The following is a 17038-nucleotide window of genomic DNA, read 5'->3' as shown; positions in this document are numbered from 1 at the left end:
ACGTCATCTTAGCTCCCTTAGTTGGTTTTACCTTGAGCATAGATGGCACCATGAAATTAATTCTCTATCCTGATGAAGTGGAATTTCAAGATATTGACCAGTGTGCTGAGGAAAGATGAATTATATCATTTACAACATAACATGAAATAAAATCAATGTTGGACAACAACTTAAATCATACCATGATTAAGCTTGATATGTAAATAATATTCACTTCCGTTCTTGTCAAAACATTTTTCAACACAAAATACGTACAGTGCTTGAGATCAATGATCTTTCAAAATCTCTGCGGGACCTGTACATCTATGTACAACAATTCTTTGGAATGGGCAAAATCAGTTTGTTTTTGTCAACTACACAAGCTAGAATTAACTAAATGCTTGAATAATACTAGATTAAATAATCTATTGAGTGTCAGAATCATTATAAAGGAATGTGTGCCAGTGCTGGTGATTCAATGTATTATTACAGTAATCAGCAAGTGCACAAGGGGCTTTACAGATTCACTAATGTCAGCTGAGTAGAAACAAATACCAGCTTCACACAAAGTATTTTCTGACCTTCAAATACCCTTACCAAAGGCTCTTATTTCTAAGTAGTGTGGGTACATTTAAAGAACAGCTATTTCATCTGTTCAACAAAAGAATAATAGGTCTGTCAGAAGCATTCAAAAACTTGCAGTTTTGACAAAGATAAATTATGGTGAGTTTTTGAGACTTGAGATGTGCTATTAAGTGATCATATTTCATTCCCTACCCTTCATATAAGCGCAAGAGAGATGTTGCATTATGACCTCTGTCATCCTTCAACAAATGTCAAACTAGAATTATCGGATAAAAATAAACAAACATTAGAGTGTCAGAACTGGAGATTTTATCTCTAGTTAAACATCCCACAGGCTGTTCACTACAAGGGATTTGATTGCAGTGGAATTTATTTTAAACAGCAGAAAATTGTAATGGCTAAAAATATGACAAAAACCCAAAAAAAACTGATCAGAACCGCCTAGTATAAAGTTATTAGGACGCACAGTTTGAATCTCAGAGGACCATTTGCGGTTTAAGTAAACCCACATATTTTAGGAATTTTTGGGAATAAACAATGAAAATGCTTTTATAGGTACAAACTTTGCCTATACATACAAGGTTTAGTTTTGTTTCTTTAAAATTTGTATTTGGATCAAATAAGAGAATTTCCTTGATGATCAATAAGTAACACATTATGCTGCGTACACACTAAGCTTTAACACCAGTCTAACTTCATTGCAGTTTCACATTGATCATAAATCTGCGGTGTCTAGATCAGGTGTGAAAAGCAAACTGATTCTAAAGCAAAGTAGAGTTAGGCTATCCTCCCAGAAATCTCATTAATCTTTACTCTGCACCCTGGATTTGTAGATATTTTCTCTAATCAACCTGTTTCAGAGATGTTATTGCACACCACTGGAGCAGGTGGAACTTGAACCTGGGTCTCCTAGCTCAGAGGTAGGGACACTACCACAAGAACCCTTGTTCAGACTGCACCCACATCAAAACTGTACTGTTGTAAAGTGAAGTGAAAGCAAAATACCTTTTCCTGATTCCCTAGTTTTAAAAACAACTTATGCTTAGTTGCCTTTATTTAAAATGCCATTGATTTTTCCAATTTGCAAACATATTTTCCTTTGAATAGAAATAATGAATTATTCCACATCCTGTTAATAAATAAATTGACCTCAATTATTAATGGTAGAACAAGCCTCTCTTTGTTTCCTTATGTGCAACAGCATAGGTCGTATTTAGCTGTGGGATCAAGACTCTTGCAACCCTGTTCCCCTGCATATTATTTTATTATATGTTTGCTGTATCTGCAGTTGAATCATGCTCTTTGTCCCATTTGAGGGTGTTTCAATGCTCATATTAGGGAAATGACTATACAGCACCAAAATCAGAAGTGTAACACTCATGGTTTCTGTGCCAAAATCCTTAATATTGATGATTCTATCGAAAAACCAAGATTCTTTGACTTATAAAACAAGTGAAGAGAGGACTGGGATTATGAAGTGCATTCCCTTTGAACATGAAGTACAAAATGATGGTTTGATATCAGAAGACGACACACTCATTGCTTTAATTAAGAAGACTTCTATCAAATAAAAAAAATCAATTCTGTTATTTTCTTTCATTTCTTACATATACTATCTCATTGTTGAGAACAAATGAAATTAAGGGTAAAAATGATCTAAGTAGGAGTGCCAAAAGCCTTCACAATCCATTCAGCACTGATGTCGCACTTCAGAAATAGCACACAATGAGCCTCATTTAACCTATTCAATTCCATCCACTTACAGAATTAAAATCAGGTTCATTTTTTCCAATTTCATCTTCAGATTTTTTGCGTATGGATAAAAAGACGTTGTGAGATATAAGTTATGTACTAGAAAGTGAGATAAGTGTAAGTGCTTTAACATTTGCTGCTTATAAGTTATCAATCATATTTCATGGGCTTTTATTAAATATATCCATCAAATTTGGAAAATATGAGCTACTATAGTTGATGACTGTAGGGTCAAAATTCTAACATACATAATGCATTCATGAGCTAGTTTAAAAAGTGCTTGACCTGGTCAAATATTTTCTCAATCCCAGCTTCAAAAATGAATCAGTACCACAAATCTTATTGTGCATATATTTTAATAATAGTAATAGTTATTTCATTTTCATTGAAAAATAAATGACAAACTACTTTGCATTCAAATTAATGGTGATCAGTCAGCTGTTACTGGATGGCTGATTTGCAGTGTAAAGTGATGTTAACAGTATGGGTTTGTTACCTGCATTAGCTGAGGTTAACATAAAGGATTCTCCTTCTCAATCTCTCCCCTCACCCAAGGTGTGGTGACCCTCAGGTTAAGCCACCATTGGCTCTCTTTCTACTGAGGAAGCAGGTCTGTTAAGACTATGGTGACTTTACTTTTATTTAAGTTAATCTAAAATGAGAAACTAATGTAAGGTAAGATTTCATATTTAACTAGAACTTGTAAAACTGTCATCAAACATGATAATCACAGGCAACCTGTTACTGTAAAGTAAATTAATGCATCTTAGTAATATATACAAGATGTACTGATATTTTAAAACTATAAAATAATCTGGGTGAATTGAACAAAGAATAAAATGGAACACAAGAGAATTACAGCACAGGAAGAAGCCCTTCAGCCCTCCAAACCTGTGCCGATCATCTTTCCTTGATCAAACTTAAATACAAACCTTCTGCCCTTATTCAGTCCATGTCCGTCTATTCCCTCCCTATTCATGTAACCATCCAGATGCCTCTTAAATGTTGCCAACGTGCCTACTTCCACCACTTCCTCTGGCAGTGAATTCCGGGCTCCTAACTCTCTCTGTATGAAAAACTCTCTTCGCATATCTCCCTTAAACTTTTGCCCTCCTCCTTGCAATTGAAACTTCAACCTTGGGAAAAAGCCTCTGACTATCCATCCTATTTATGCCTCTCATAATTTTGTAGATCTCTATCAGGTCTCCTCTCAACTGCTGTCTTTCCAGTGAAAACAACCCTAGTCTTCTTAAACTTTCCTCATAGCCAATGCCCTCGAGACCGTTGAATCTTCTCTGCACTCTCTCCAAAGCTTCCATGTCCTTCTGGTAAAACTGCACACAATACTCCAAATGCAGCCTAACAAGGGTTTTATGTAGCTGCAACATGGATTGCCAACTCTTGTACTCCATGCCCTGGCCGATGAAGGCAAACATGCCATCTGCCTTCTTAATCATTTTGGCCACCTGTGATGCCAATTTAGGGAACTGTGGACCTGCATGCTCAGATCCATCTGTATTTTAATGTTCCTAAGGGTTCTGCCATTTACAGTATAATTCACACCTAAATTTGATCCTCCAAAATGCATCACCTCACAGTGTTTTATGTTTTATGCAAGTAACTTGACTGACACGGTGGTTCGGTGATTAACACTGCTGCCATACAGTACCAATATCCTGGGTTCAATTCCACTTCTAGGCAACTGTCTGCGTGGAGTTAACCTGGAGCCCTCACTCTCTCTCTCTATCTCTCTGCTTTTTGCACCTTCTTCAACAGCATCTCCAGAAATACCACCTCAGTGTGATGACGTAAAGACCAGACCAGCCCTAGTCAAGAGTGGACTCTCAAATTGGCAACTGCAGTTTCTGAGACATTAGTGAACCCTAAGAGACAGAGGAACAGCTTGTCTCTGCTCTATTGAATGGCTATTCCCAATCCTTTCAGAAAATTCAACAATTGAAATACCGCGGTAGGGACCTGTGAATAGAGTGTAGTGAATCCTCAAAAGCGCATATCAAAAGTAAATAGTTAGTGTAGATTTGAGACTGTTTACTGAAGAGTCATATGAAGAGATTAATAGAGTTTGTTACAGTTTAATTAAAGTACAATTGTAAAATCTGATAAATATTGTTTTTCCTTGATAAAGTGTTGTGTTCAATGAAGTTTTGTTGGATCTTTTCCGGACTCTCGCCCACTTTGTCCACCTCACTGTGTAATGTGCTTAAGTTAAAAAGCAGTTACTGAAAATTGGTCAAGGTTAATCAGAGTACATTTACCCATCCTTTCACTTTGTAAATGTACCTTCCTGTCCACCACACCTATGTCCCTCATAATCTTATATACCTCTATCAGGTGCCTTGTCAATCTTTACTCATAGAAGAAAAACAATGCCAGCTTATTCAATCTTTCCCCATTGCTTAAACCCTGAAGCCCAGGCAGCATCCTGGTAAAACTCCTTTGGACCACCGAATGCAATCACATCCTTTCTATAATGTGGTGACCAGAACTGCAGTACTCCAGTTGTGGCCTAACATTTTATACTCTTCCAGCATAACTTCCTTCCTCTTGTAATCTATCCCTCAGCTTATAAAGATAGGTTTACAATGTACCTTCTTAACTGCTTTATCTACCTGTTCTGCTACCTTCAGGGATCTGTAGATATGAAAAGTCCCTTTAATTTTTAATACTTTCCAGGATCCTACAATTCATAATGTACATCCTTGTCTTGTTAGCCCTCCTGAAATTCATTACCTCACACTTTACTGGGTTGAATTCCATTTGCTACTGCTTTGCCCGCCTGACCAGTTAACATCCTCCTGCAGTTTATGGCTAAACTCCTATATACTGCTCTACCAATATTCATGTCACATTCATGATCTTCTTCATCATACTAAATACATTTAAGTCCAATCATTACCACAAACAAGCAAGAGTCCTGGGAAACCATACTAGAAACAGACTTCAAAACACAGAAAGATTCCTCTATCATCATTTTCTGCTTCCTGCCTCACAGTCAATTTAAGGGCCAAAAAAATGCCACTTTGCCTTGGATCCCATTGGCTTTTACTTTCTTGACCTGTAAGTCATGAGGGACCTTATCAAAAGCTTTGCTAAAAGCCAATTCTCATCACTGAAGCATTATAAGGTATACTTTGCCATACATAGGCCAGAAGAGTGACGGTAGTTTGCTTCTTAATTGATCAATAGGATCATTGAGTGTGATTTTGCTTCATGAAATTATTTGGCTCAGGTGACAGTTGTAGCAGTCTTTCCACTATAGTAGGTTGTGTAATGGCATCATCATTGGAATTTTCTTTATATGATCCTCTTGTCATCTCCTAACTGACCCAAAGCTGCATTCTTACATTCTGGGTGAGTCAGGGGGCACTATTTGAAAGTTAAGGATTGCCTTTTTACGTCAGAGATGAGGAGAATTTTTTTTTTCTCTCAGAGGGTTATGCGATTTTGGAACTCTTTGCCACAGAAGGCAATGGAAGCTTTTCATATTTTTAAGGTCAAGGTAGGTAGATTCTTGCTAGGAAGAGGAATCAAAGACAATCAGAGGTAGTTAAGAATGTGGAGTTCAAAACAAACATGAACTTACTGAATTGCATAGCAGACTCAAGGAGCCAAATGTTCTACTTTTCGTTCTAATTCATATGTTCAGAACCATTCATTTTTATGTAATTCTACTGACCACCAGAGATGTACTAGAAATAAGGATCAGAACTTTTAGGAAAAAGTAATTTGATCCAATAAATCCAGCCCTTCTCAAATATCAAAATGTGGAGAAGCTACACTAAATCTAGGTGGTTAGCATAGCTGTCTTTCTATGAATGATGAGGGCTGGTGTTTTTACAGCATGTTCTTTCTATCTTAAGATAATGGACATGCATTTTTTTTCTGTTAAATCATATCCTATATCTCAAAACATATATTTCATACCATTGAACACAGCTGTTGACTTGGGCCATAAGACACCTAAAATCAGGAACAAGAATATACATTACATGCGTTAAAATATACCACAGCCAGCATCGGTAGAATTTGTTCAAGTGTGCTGCAGCATTATTCCTACAGAATATTGTGCTGATGTTTCAAGTTATCATTGCATGCTTAAGTATAAAAGATCTATAATTCAAGAGAACTGTGAATGCGGTCCACTTCTGAAGATTCTTCCTGGTTGTCAAGACAACAGCAAAGTTCAGTGATTGTCATCCATTGCATTATTTATAATACTTTGGCAATAGTGATGAGACAAGATCTCTAAACAATGAGTATTTGTTGTTTAATTCTGACAAGTGCTAATATTAATTTCAGTAATTGTAAGTTAAGGATTAGGAATTGCTTTCATATCAGATGGCTTTGAAGTTGGAGTTGATCAGACTTAGCAATCCTATTTATTCTTTTTCTAATCAATATTAATCTAAACTGCACCTAGATACGTGAAGTAGATGTTGCTTTTATACAATTATGTAAGTGGGTCATTGCATGCCAGCGACCCATTTTCTATCTGCCCTTTTTAAGTAATTTATGGCATACAACAGCTACTACTTTATCTTTAAACTCTAAATGACAAGGCTTGGAATAAACAAAATGAATCAAAATATTAATTATTCACTTCAACATTGTTGATTAGTATTGCTATAAATGATTTTAACCTGCAGCCTATCAGTTTGGATCATACTTTGCTTTAGCTGTCTTCTCAAAGAACATTGTGCACTAGCATTTGCTGAGCTAAAATACCTTAGGCATCTACTTACACATTCCAAAGTATATATTAAGGATCAACATATATTATCATTTTATTCTTGTTTGAAGAGATGTTAGTTTAGATAGTCACAAGATGTAGGAAACTGTACATAATTATAAAATATTTAATGCCTCTCTGTGAACTTTTTCAAAGGTGAAGTTGGATTTGCAGACTAATGTAGGAGTGATTCAGACAGATATTTCAAACAAAGCAATGAATACTTAATTTACCAGATCAGTATGGATTGTTCATTTCAAAACTGGCAAACATTACAGAAATTGTGATGTATCAATTATAAGAAAATTATAATTTCATGGATGCCAAGGTACATAATTATGTAGCAAAACTGTTGTTTAAAACACAACTATGAACTAAATCCATCCCATTTGATCTATAACAGGTAAGATTGCAATTTAACAAAAAACTCTGTTGGAATGCCTTATAGTATTACTCAAACTTAACACCTTAATCATGGAAATGATTGTGCTTTCATTGCTAGATCTGGAGATGAAAGAAGACACCATGTCGGTGAAACATTTTCAATACTTTAATTCCCTTTTTGAGGTATACTGCATTTAGTACAGGAGTAGAAATGATTCTTTATAAAATAAAAAGACACTTGTGTTTCCCTCATATTACAGTCAAGAAACAGCTACACATAGATTATTACAGATAATAAAAATGTCTCTGAAAGGGAAGTCAATGGATGGTACCTCTTGTTCCATTACGCAGTAATTGCTGTTTGCATTGAAAGATTCTCTGAATGAATAATGGCACAGTTCATTTTGTGCTTTTCTTAATCTCACCTGTACATTTCTCAGTAAAAATAAACTCTGCTTAATAAATAATTATATAAAATAAATATATGTGATTTGGAATTGTATAAATACATCCAACGTTGCCTAAGACAATGTGAATTTAGGTTCTGCCCACATTTTTGGACAAAGGTCATGTCAATGCACGAAAAGTAATTCTTTCATTGTGGTGATATTCTGTGGTAAGAGTGAAAAGTCTAGTAGTACTCTTCGCAGTTGACATTTTACCGAGGTGATATTTTTCCAGTTACCGAAGAAAAGATTTTGTGACACTACTGTGTGAATTTAACTTGAATCCCAAGAAGAAGGCACTGGCAGGAGGGCATGTTGAAGTCTGTGATCAAAACAAGCCACCTCCCTTCATCAGCTGCTAAAATATAACATTGCTGATATCAATGCGAACTCGTAAATTTAAAGTGTAAAATCCAGACCAGGTACTTTTATTTCTTTCAGACAATGTAGCTATTGTAGGCTCAGCCAACATTTGTTGTCCATCCCTAATTGCCATTGATAAGTTGGTGGTACACCACCTCTTGAACCACTGCCGTCCTAAGCTTTAGGGATACCCACAGACCTATTAAGGTGAGAGTTCCAGGATTTTGACCCAGTGACAATGAAGAATCGGCAATGTAGCTCTAAGTCAGGATAGTGTGCGACTTCAGGTTGAACTTGCAAGTGGTGGTGTTCCCATGTATGTGCTTTCCTTGTTCTCCTAGATGGTAGAGGTCACAAGTTTTAAAAGTTGTGCTGAAGCAGCCTTGATGAGTTACTGTGGTTCATCTTGTAGATGGTAAGTACTGCTGCCAATATGTTTCAGTGATGGAGGGATATGCTGAGAGTGGTGGGTGGCATACAAATCAAACTTGTTGTTTTGTCCTACTTGGTGTTGAGCTTCTTGAATGTTGTTGAAACTGACTTCATTTAGGCAAGTAGACAGTATCCAACATATCTCTTGTACCTGTAGACAGCAAGCTAGCTTTTGGGAGTCAGGAAGTGAGTCACAGAATTCCTAGTTTCTGAGCTGCTGTTGGTCTAATTTAGTCTCTGGTTAATGATAGCCCTGACATTAGTAATCCGGATGATATTCATAATGGGTGTTCAGCAACGATAATGCCATTGAATGTCAAGGGAACATGGTTAGATTTGTTCTTGTTAGAGATGGTTATTGCCTGTTCCTTGCCACTTTTGAGACCAAGTCTGGATGTTGTCAAGGCCTTGCTGCATACGGACACACATTGCTTCCATTCTGAGTAGTCAAGAATGATATTGAACATTGTGCACTTCTGACCTTCTGAAGATTGGAGGTCTTTGATGAAGCAGCTGATTTGCGCATTTGTAGTGCTTCCTATTTGAAGAAACTAAGGCCACATCTCTGAAAGGGCATCCTCTCTCCAAATTGCTTACAGCTGTAGGAAGCTGTTGTTCGATGTCCTTGTTTCTGTGAAGAAAAGTTAAATAATTCTTCTTCATCAGATATTGAACAGCTTCAACTATATCCTAATAAATCTCGATAGAGTTCAGGTACTTTTTCAGGATCCACGGGTCTTGGCAAGAAATGTGTAAACTTCTGATGCCTTTTGGATCTGCTCCCGTCTCTTGGAGATCCATCTTTATTGAGTGCAATGAAATATCGTCTTCCTGTGTCACTGTGTTTGTACAGATTTGAAGAATACGTATTGTACCAATTCTCTTCAAATTGCTCTCTAAAGATGCATTCTGCTGTCAGTTTCTCCTGAAAGGAAAATAATGGAAAATGAAAACTACAAAACTATAAACAGTAGGTTAAAATACTAATTCTTTACAAATTTCTGTAAGATTATAAAACAGATTGATTGCTGTATCTTGGCCATATTGGGGAATTAATTTATTTCTTGGAATATAGTGTTTTTCAGAATACAAAATATCCTTGTCTTAGTTTCAGCAAGCCTCCTATTCCATTCCTCAACTTCTCTGTCTTCATTTCTGGCAATAGGCTATCAGCTACTATTCATTATAAGTCCACCGATTCCCACAGTTATCTTGACTATGTATCCTCACACCCTTCTCCCTGAAAGGATTCAATTCCATTTTTCCAGTTCCTCCGTCTCTGTCACATTTCTTCTCATGATGCAACCTTCCACATCAGTTCATCTTTTCCTTTTTCCTCAATTTCTGTTTCCAGCCCTTGACACTGTGAATGATGTAGATGGGACCCTTGATTGTGCCTGCCATATTGACCACATTTCTGTTCTCATTCCTTTCCTTCCCCCCTGAAAACAATGCAGGGTTCCCCTTGTCCTCATCTTCCACCTCACCAAACTCTATACTCAACCAACCATTTGAACCATTTCTGTCAGCTTCAGCATAATGACATCACTAAATGCACATTCCTTCCATTTCCTTTTCCACAATCTAAGGAAATTATTCCCTCTGAGATACTCTGGACCATCCTTTAAATTTCTCAAAAATCTCAAACCTTTATCCCGCACCTCTCCTTTCAAACACTGGTGATGTATAAACAACCTTTTACCTTCTTTCCTTTCATCATTCAAGGACCCAAAAATGCCTTTAAACACAGCTGCAATGTTTGTGTGTTGCATTCACTGCTCACAATGTGGTCCCCTCTACATTAAGGTGATTACTTTACAAAATACCTCTGTTCTGTCTGCAGTAGGTCCCTTGCAGTCAGGAATGGCGGAAATTTTAATGGGGAATAAAGAAATGGCAAAGAATTGAACATACATTTGGGTTTGTCTTCACAAAAGAGGACACAGTAATTTCCCAAAATTGTTAGGGAACCAAGTGACTAGTGAGAGGGAAGAATTCAAGAACATCAGTTTTAGTAAAACAAACATGGTGCATGAGAAATTAATGGGGTTAAAATCTGTAAAATCCACAGCACCTGATAATTTGCATATTACTAAAGGAAGACAAACTGGAAATACTAGATGCGTTAGTGATCATCTTCCAAAATTCTGCAGACTCTGCAGCAGTTCCTACTGATTGGAAGATGGCAAAGGTAATCCCATTATTTAAAAAAAGGAGGGAAAGAAAAAATAGAGCATTACAGACCAATTAGCTTCAAATCAGTAATGGGAAAAATGCTGGCATTCATTATAAACAACAAGATAACAGAATGCTTGGAAAGCACTAATAGGATTTGACAAAGTTAGCATGGGTTTATGAAAGGGAAATAATGCTTAAATAATCTACTGGAGTTTTTGAGGATGTACCTAGGACAATAGATAAGGGAGAATGAGTGCATGCAAAATATTTTAATTTCAAGAAGGTTTATCATAAGGTTCCACATAAGAGTCGAGTGGGCAACATTAAAGCATATAGGTTGCGGAGAAATATCATGGAATGGATTGAGAATTGGCTGACAGACTGAAAACAGAGAGTGGGAATATATGGATCATTTTTTGGGTGACAGGTGATGACCAGTTGTGTAATATAGGAATCAATGCTTGGGCCCCAGCTTTTCATGACATATAGAAATGGCTTGGGCTAGTGACCCCAATGCAATATTTCTAAGTTTGCTGATGTCAAAAAAACTAGGTGCCCTTTTGTGAGTTGAGAAAAGTGCAAGGAAGCTTCAGGACAATCTAGACAAGTTGAATGAGTGGGCAAATACATGGCAGATGTGGTATAACATGGATAAATGTGAAGTTATACATTTCAATATTGTTTGAATAATGATATATTGGGAAATGTTGGAAGAGATCTGGGTGTTCTTGTACAGCAGTCAACAAAAATAAACAGACAGATGCAGCAAGCAATTGGGAAGGCACATGGTATGTTAGCCTTCATTGCAAGAGGATTTATATTCCAAATTACGGATGTTCCATTCATTATACAGGGCCTTGGTGAGACTGTACCTGGAGGATTGTGCGCAATTTTGGTGTCACTACCGAGGAGACAATATGCTTTTCATAGGAGTGCAGCAAAGATTCACTAGGCTGATACTGGGGATAACAATGGAGAGAGAGTGGTTCAGCTGGGCCTGTATTCATTAGAGTTTAGAAGGATGAGAGGGGTTCTGATTGAAGTGTATAAAATTCTAACAAGGCTAGATGCAGGGAGGGTGTTTCCCCTATTTCAGGAGTTTAGAACCAGGGCTCACAGTTTCAGGTTATGGAGTAGGGCATTTAGAACTGAGCTGAGGTACTATTTCTTCACTAAGAGAGTGGGCAACCTATGGAAATTGCTACCTTAGAAGGCGATGGAGGCCAGAGCACTGAGTATCTTCAAAAAGAAATTGATTCTTTTTTAGATATTAAAGGCTAGATTAGTATTCAATGGGTGTGGAGAGAAAATGGGAAATGCCATTGAGATAGAGGATCAGCCATGATTATATTGAAGAAAAGTACAGGCTCACGGGTCAAATGGCTTACTCCTGTCCGTAGTTTCTATGCTTCTGTTCCAAGCCTCTGGTGGCCTGTAATTTAATTATCCAGCTTGCTCTCACGCTGACATTTCTGCCCTCAGTTTACTGCATTGTTCCAGTGAAACTCAATGTAAATTTCAGAAACAACTGTTTATCATTCAATGACGCACTTCAAAGCCTTTTGGACTCAACAAATTATTGTACCTATTTTGTTTCCTTTGCTTATTTTGTTTTTCCATATCTTTCGATCAATACCAAACATGATCTAGCACATCTTTTGTTTTTGTTTCTTTTTCTGCTCTATCACAATTCCCTAAAGTCCGGAAGGACTAACTTTTACGTCATTCAATCCTTCCACCCTATTGTAGACTTTCACTTTATCCTTGTCCCATCCATCCTTTGTTCAAACCCTATTACATCTATAACTTTTCCCAGTTCTGATAAAAATTCACAGACCTGAAACATTAATTTTGTTTCTTTCTCTCCGCCTATGCTGCCTAGCCTGATGAGATTTTTCCAGTATTTTCTGGTTTATTTAAATAAATATAGGCATGTCTGCAGACATAGAAACTTGTCACATCCACACAAATTGAATGAAATAAATTTTATATCTCGCTCAGATACTTTAGACAATAAATGTGCATAATATAGATTCCACCAATAAAAAATATTAGACAAATGTTCTTGTTGGGCCTGGACATGTTGGATAGCATATGGTTGGTTCTTAACTGCTGGAATAAAAAGGAATACAGATCACAGCAGCAATAATTGCACCAATAGTTATAGAAATAGTGCCAACAAAGACCCAGTATGTTATTTTTGTTGTCTTTCCAAATGTACAATTGTGAATGTGATTTTGGCTGTTTTGGGGAACCTTACTCAATAACTAAGCGTTTCTTCTAAACCCTTGACCACAGCAATTAACCTATATTCAGTCATAAAAACCTAAATCATTTAGGTTATTTTACTTTGACCTTGGAACTTTTTTTATGGTTAGTGATGACTAGACTGATATAAAATAACCAATTGTTAAGTCAACAGAAGATGGGAAATTATGTTTCTTTCTTTAGAAAGAATCTATTCCTAATGGGTTAGAGAGCAATGCTACAGACATTGCAGGGAACTTGTCATTTAAGCACCACCTGCTGGAATTTAAATCCATTACAGGAAAAAAAATGAGTAAACACTAATTTTGATTATGTGAAAATACTGCTGCTTGACATCAACTTTCCACTCTATTCGCTATTTATACACAACTTTTTATATTTATTTTAGGCCATTAATTGCTTTAATGGTTTCAATAAATTATATTAATTTACCAGCATTAATGTGACAAATGCAATAATATTCATCCACTATGTGTATTTAATTACCAGTAAGATTTTCATTTTAATATGACATGTTTGGTGCACATTATTGTATCTACATGAAAAAGAAGTAGTTGTAAAACAGCAAATGTAATTGCAAAATGTGCTGATCATTGTACCAATCCACTACCAGCATTAATATTCTAACATGGTATATTTCTCTTACAAAATTCATTAATTGGACCAAAAGTGCTAAAAGCCTTGAATTCTCCTTGCACTCACGGACACTAACAGGAACTTGATAAAGGTGCAGAACAGATTATACATAGGGTAGAGCTCCACCTCCCAGCAATGCTCCTGAATCAGAGTCACAGACACCCCACAGCACCAAAGTGCTATTTTTGTTTCCACCATATCCTACATTTATTATCTATCTGAGTGAGATTACTTAATTAGTATGAATAAGTATTGAGCTGTAAAACTGTACACTTGTAGGCCTGATTGCTGGTTAAAAATGCAATGTCATAGCCATCTAGTTAAATCCTTATTACAGCAGTTATATCTGATACTTTGTTTCTGGATTGTTTGGTTTTGAATGGTAATAAAATTAAAAATAAAAATTGCAGTACAAATTTCATAGAGGCATATTTTGTAACTGCCAAAAATTAAACTTTTCCTTTTATATCAGAATTCCAGAAGCATTTTCAAAAGAGATTATTTCTAATTGTCCAAGGAACTGAACTTTCCCAGTAATTACCCAGCAAGCTACATCCAGCTTTGATGGGTACTGAACAGACAGGTGGAATTCTTAAATCTTGTTGAGGAAAATTACCCATTTTGATGCTTTTGAAAATATTTGAGAAATTAGCATAAATATGTTTTGTACGAACTAAAAACTGAATCACAATAGCTCTGGTTATAAGTTATGAAGACGTCTAGAGAAATTCCTCCTTGTTATACTGATATTGTTTCAATCAGTGATACAAAGGATTTGGTGATATACAATAACGTATTTAATTATGAGGTTTCTTGACATATAGTTCTCAGATTGAAGATCCTCTGTTGTTTTCTCCTCAGCATTCCTAAGCAGCAAGTGTAGAAACTCATAGTTCCCAGAAGCACTGATGGCGTTAGGATTCTGGTTTATCTTGTACAAGATTTACCCAAAGTATTCGCATTGCAATATTAAATGTAATCTGCTTTCCTAATATGAACGTCCATCAGTTGAAATAAATCGCAATACTTACTGAGCCATACAGTTCTCCTTTATCGTTCATTCCCAGGTAGAGGCCACTATTCACTCCCCTTATGCTGACCAATCCCACAGCTATGCTGATAAACTCCAGAATCCCTGGAAAAAAGTAAAGACTTGACAATTTGTATTTCCAAAGAATTTTGAACAAGTTAACAAATGAAATGTTTAGTTTCGTTAGGCGATGGCGCGATATGCTGCAATACTTTTTGCGTTGTACTAGCAAGCAAAAAAAACGACGTTCAGAGCGGACAGGCTTGCCTTACGCGCTCGAAATAAACACTTTTTGTAAGGACTTCTATAATTTTGTCCTTACAACACGACCCACATAGTCTTTATAATTTCCGCTGGTGCCTGCCAAAACCTGAAGCTGCTTCGGGCACCATTCCATATAGGTCTCTTGATGACACAGGATTAAAATAAGACAAGAGACTTTAAAAAAAAACTTTAAAATAAAATAGCATAAATTTGCTGAACGGCGGGTTGGAAATGTCTGAATCCTAAACTCCTGCTCATGACGCTGGGAGAATCGCCAACTCTGAAATGTGTTTATTGGCGTTAGCTCGGTGATTTGGAGCAAAAGTGAGAAAGTGGATAGAATCCACTCCTGGAGACGTTATTTTGGTTAAATCCCAAAGATTGGACAATAAGGTGCTCGGTCCGGATAGCACGACTTGTTAGAATAGGTACTGAGGTCGCTGGGGAACTCAGCGTGACTGCAATATCTGCGGCTTGACACCATTCATTTCCCAACTTTCAGATGTAGCGCTAAGAATGGAACCACTGATTTGTAAGAGTTCTCCGTTTATGATTGTAATTCTGCAAACAGGCCGTTTATTTATTTCTGAAACAGGGGAGGTTGACTTTTGTTTTCTGAATGATGTTCATTAAATTTTAAATAAAAAATGCCTCAGCATAATCGCCACTCGGTGAAAATAAGATATTACAGGTCAAACATAGAGGGGTTATTTGGTCGGTTATAAAGTTCTCCAATTTCAGAATTCTGACGGGAACAAAAAAAGATGTGATTCACCTCCTGTCCAAACCACATCAGTAGGAGGGTGCATGCGGGCACAGAGTTACAGAGTAACAAGCGTTTCACAGGATGGTTGATAACTTGCGGTCGGTATTTTAATTTACCCTTGCCCTGATGCTGATGACTGATGTGGTGGCGGAGACACCGGAAAGTTGTTGGTTAAACGTTGGATAAAAATAAAAGTGCAATGATGATCCGCCTCTCCGATAACCACCCCCCACCCCCACGCCCACCACTCCCCCTCCCCATAAGGAAAACCGCGAGTGGTCTCGGTTTGGAGACATGTTTGTACCGAGCAGCGTGCTTCACTGATATTCATTCAAAAGCTGGGGGATTCACCCTGAATCTTAAATATCCAAAAAAAATGCACCGATGGCACCTAATCCACATATATAAAATATTGATCCAATTATTTTCATGTACACAGCACCTGCCAATTTCATAAATGGTTAATATTTTCTTGCAGACAGGACTGATGCAGAAATTCCCAACATTTAGCTAAAAGAAAAATTAATTGGAGATGGTACCAGAGACGCGAAACCAAGGCTAAGTGGATAAACATATCTCTGATTGTAATCGGAATCAGTCAATCTTCAGAGCATGTTTCAACGTCTCTATATGTAGTAACTTACTGAAGTTTAATGGGCAAGGAAAATTGAGAGATAGCAAAAATTACTGAGTTTAGAAAGTAAAAATGCAGACGTACCGAATGGGCTGTGGTCCCGCCTGGTCCCCTGCACTGTTCCACCAGGAAGGATTTCCAAATGAAAGCCAGTCCTACAGTACAGCTGTCTCCTTCGCAGTATCCCCTGCAAGTGCACCAAGTCGGTGGTGGTGCTTCGCGATAACCTGCTTTCGCTCTGGGCGAGGTGGTCACTCAGGAGAACCGGCGAGTCCGCCGCGGGCAGGAAGAACGGAGCTGCGATGTGCCCAGCATCCAGACCGCCCAAGTAGCTCGCGATATCGGCTAGCGGAGCCATGGTGAGCCGCTTGACTGAGAACACCGTCCAACGCTAAAATGGGGGTGGAAAAGAAAACGAAAAAAAACACACAAAAATAAAACTTTGAAAAAAGCAGAAAATGAAAGGTCGCGCCCCTGATGATCTGCGTGGTTTTCACTCAGCGGTGCACTATCTATTTCATGCTCTTAAAAAGTGCAGAGGCTTAGCGCCAGGAGGAACATATTCTAGTTT

General features: G+C 37.3%; 1 protein-coding gene across 1 annotated transcript; it reads right to left on the bottom strand.

Annotated features, from left to right (window-relative positions):
- Positions 1 to 9370: 9370 nt before the first annotated feature.
- LOC109934764 (fibroblast growth factor 9-like) lies at positions 9371 to 16825 on the bottom strand. Its single transcript, XM_020533437.2, has 3 exons — positions 16552 to 16825; positions 14805 to 14908; positions 9371 to 9616 (listed from the first exon to the last, which is right to left on the bottom strand). Exons 1-3 carry the CDS (start codon positions 16823 to 16825, stop codon positions 9371 to 9373), a joined length of 624 nt encoding a protein of 207 aa, XP_020389026.1.
- Between the last annotated feature and the right edge of the window lie 213 nt (positions 16826 to 17038).

Source organism: Rhincodon typus, chromosome 1 (genome assembly GCF_021869965.1).
Source record: "Rhincodon typus isolate 14 chromosome 1, sRhiTyp1.1, whole genome shotgun sequence".
Taxonomy (NCBI): domain Eukaryota; kingdom Metazoa; phylum Chordata; class Chondrichthyes; order Orectolobiformes; family Rhincodontidae; genus Rhincodon; species Rhincodon typus.
Note: the sequence above shows the minus strand (reverse complement) of the source record. Positions and strands in the feature narration are given on the sequence as shown.

Excerpts from the sequence above, each read along its gene's own strand:
- LOC109934764 (XM_020533437.2), bottom strand. The coding sequence starts at position 16,825 with ATGGCTCCGCTAGCCGATATCGCGAGCTACTTGGGCGGTCTGGATGCT. Across the intron at positions 14,909-16,551 it reads GCGGGACCACAGCCCATTCG|GGATTCTGGAGTTTATCAGC; the intron begins GTACGTCTGCAT and ends ACTTTTTTCCAG. Across the intron at positions 9,617-14,804 it reads AAGGAGAACTGTATGGCTCA|GAGAAACTGACAGCAGAATG; the intron begins GTAAGTATTGCG and ends TTTTCCTTTCAG.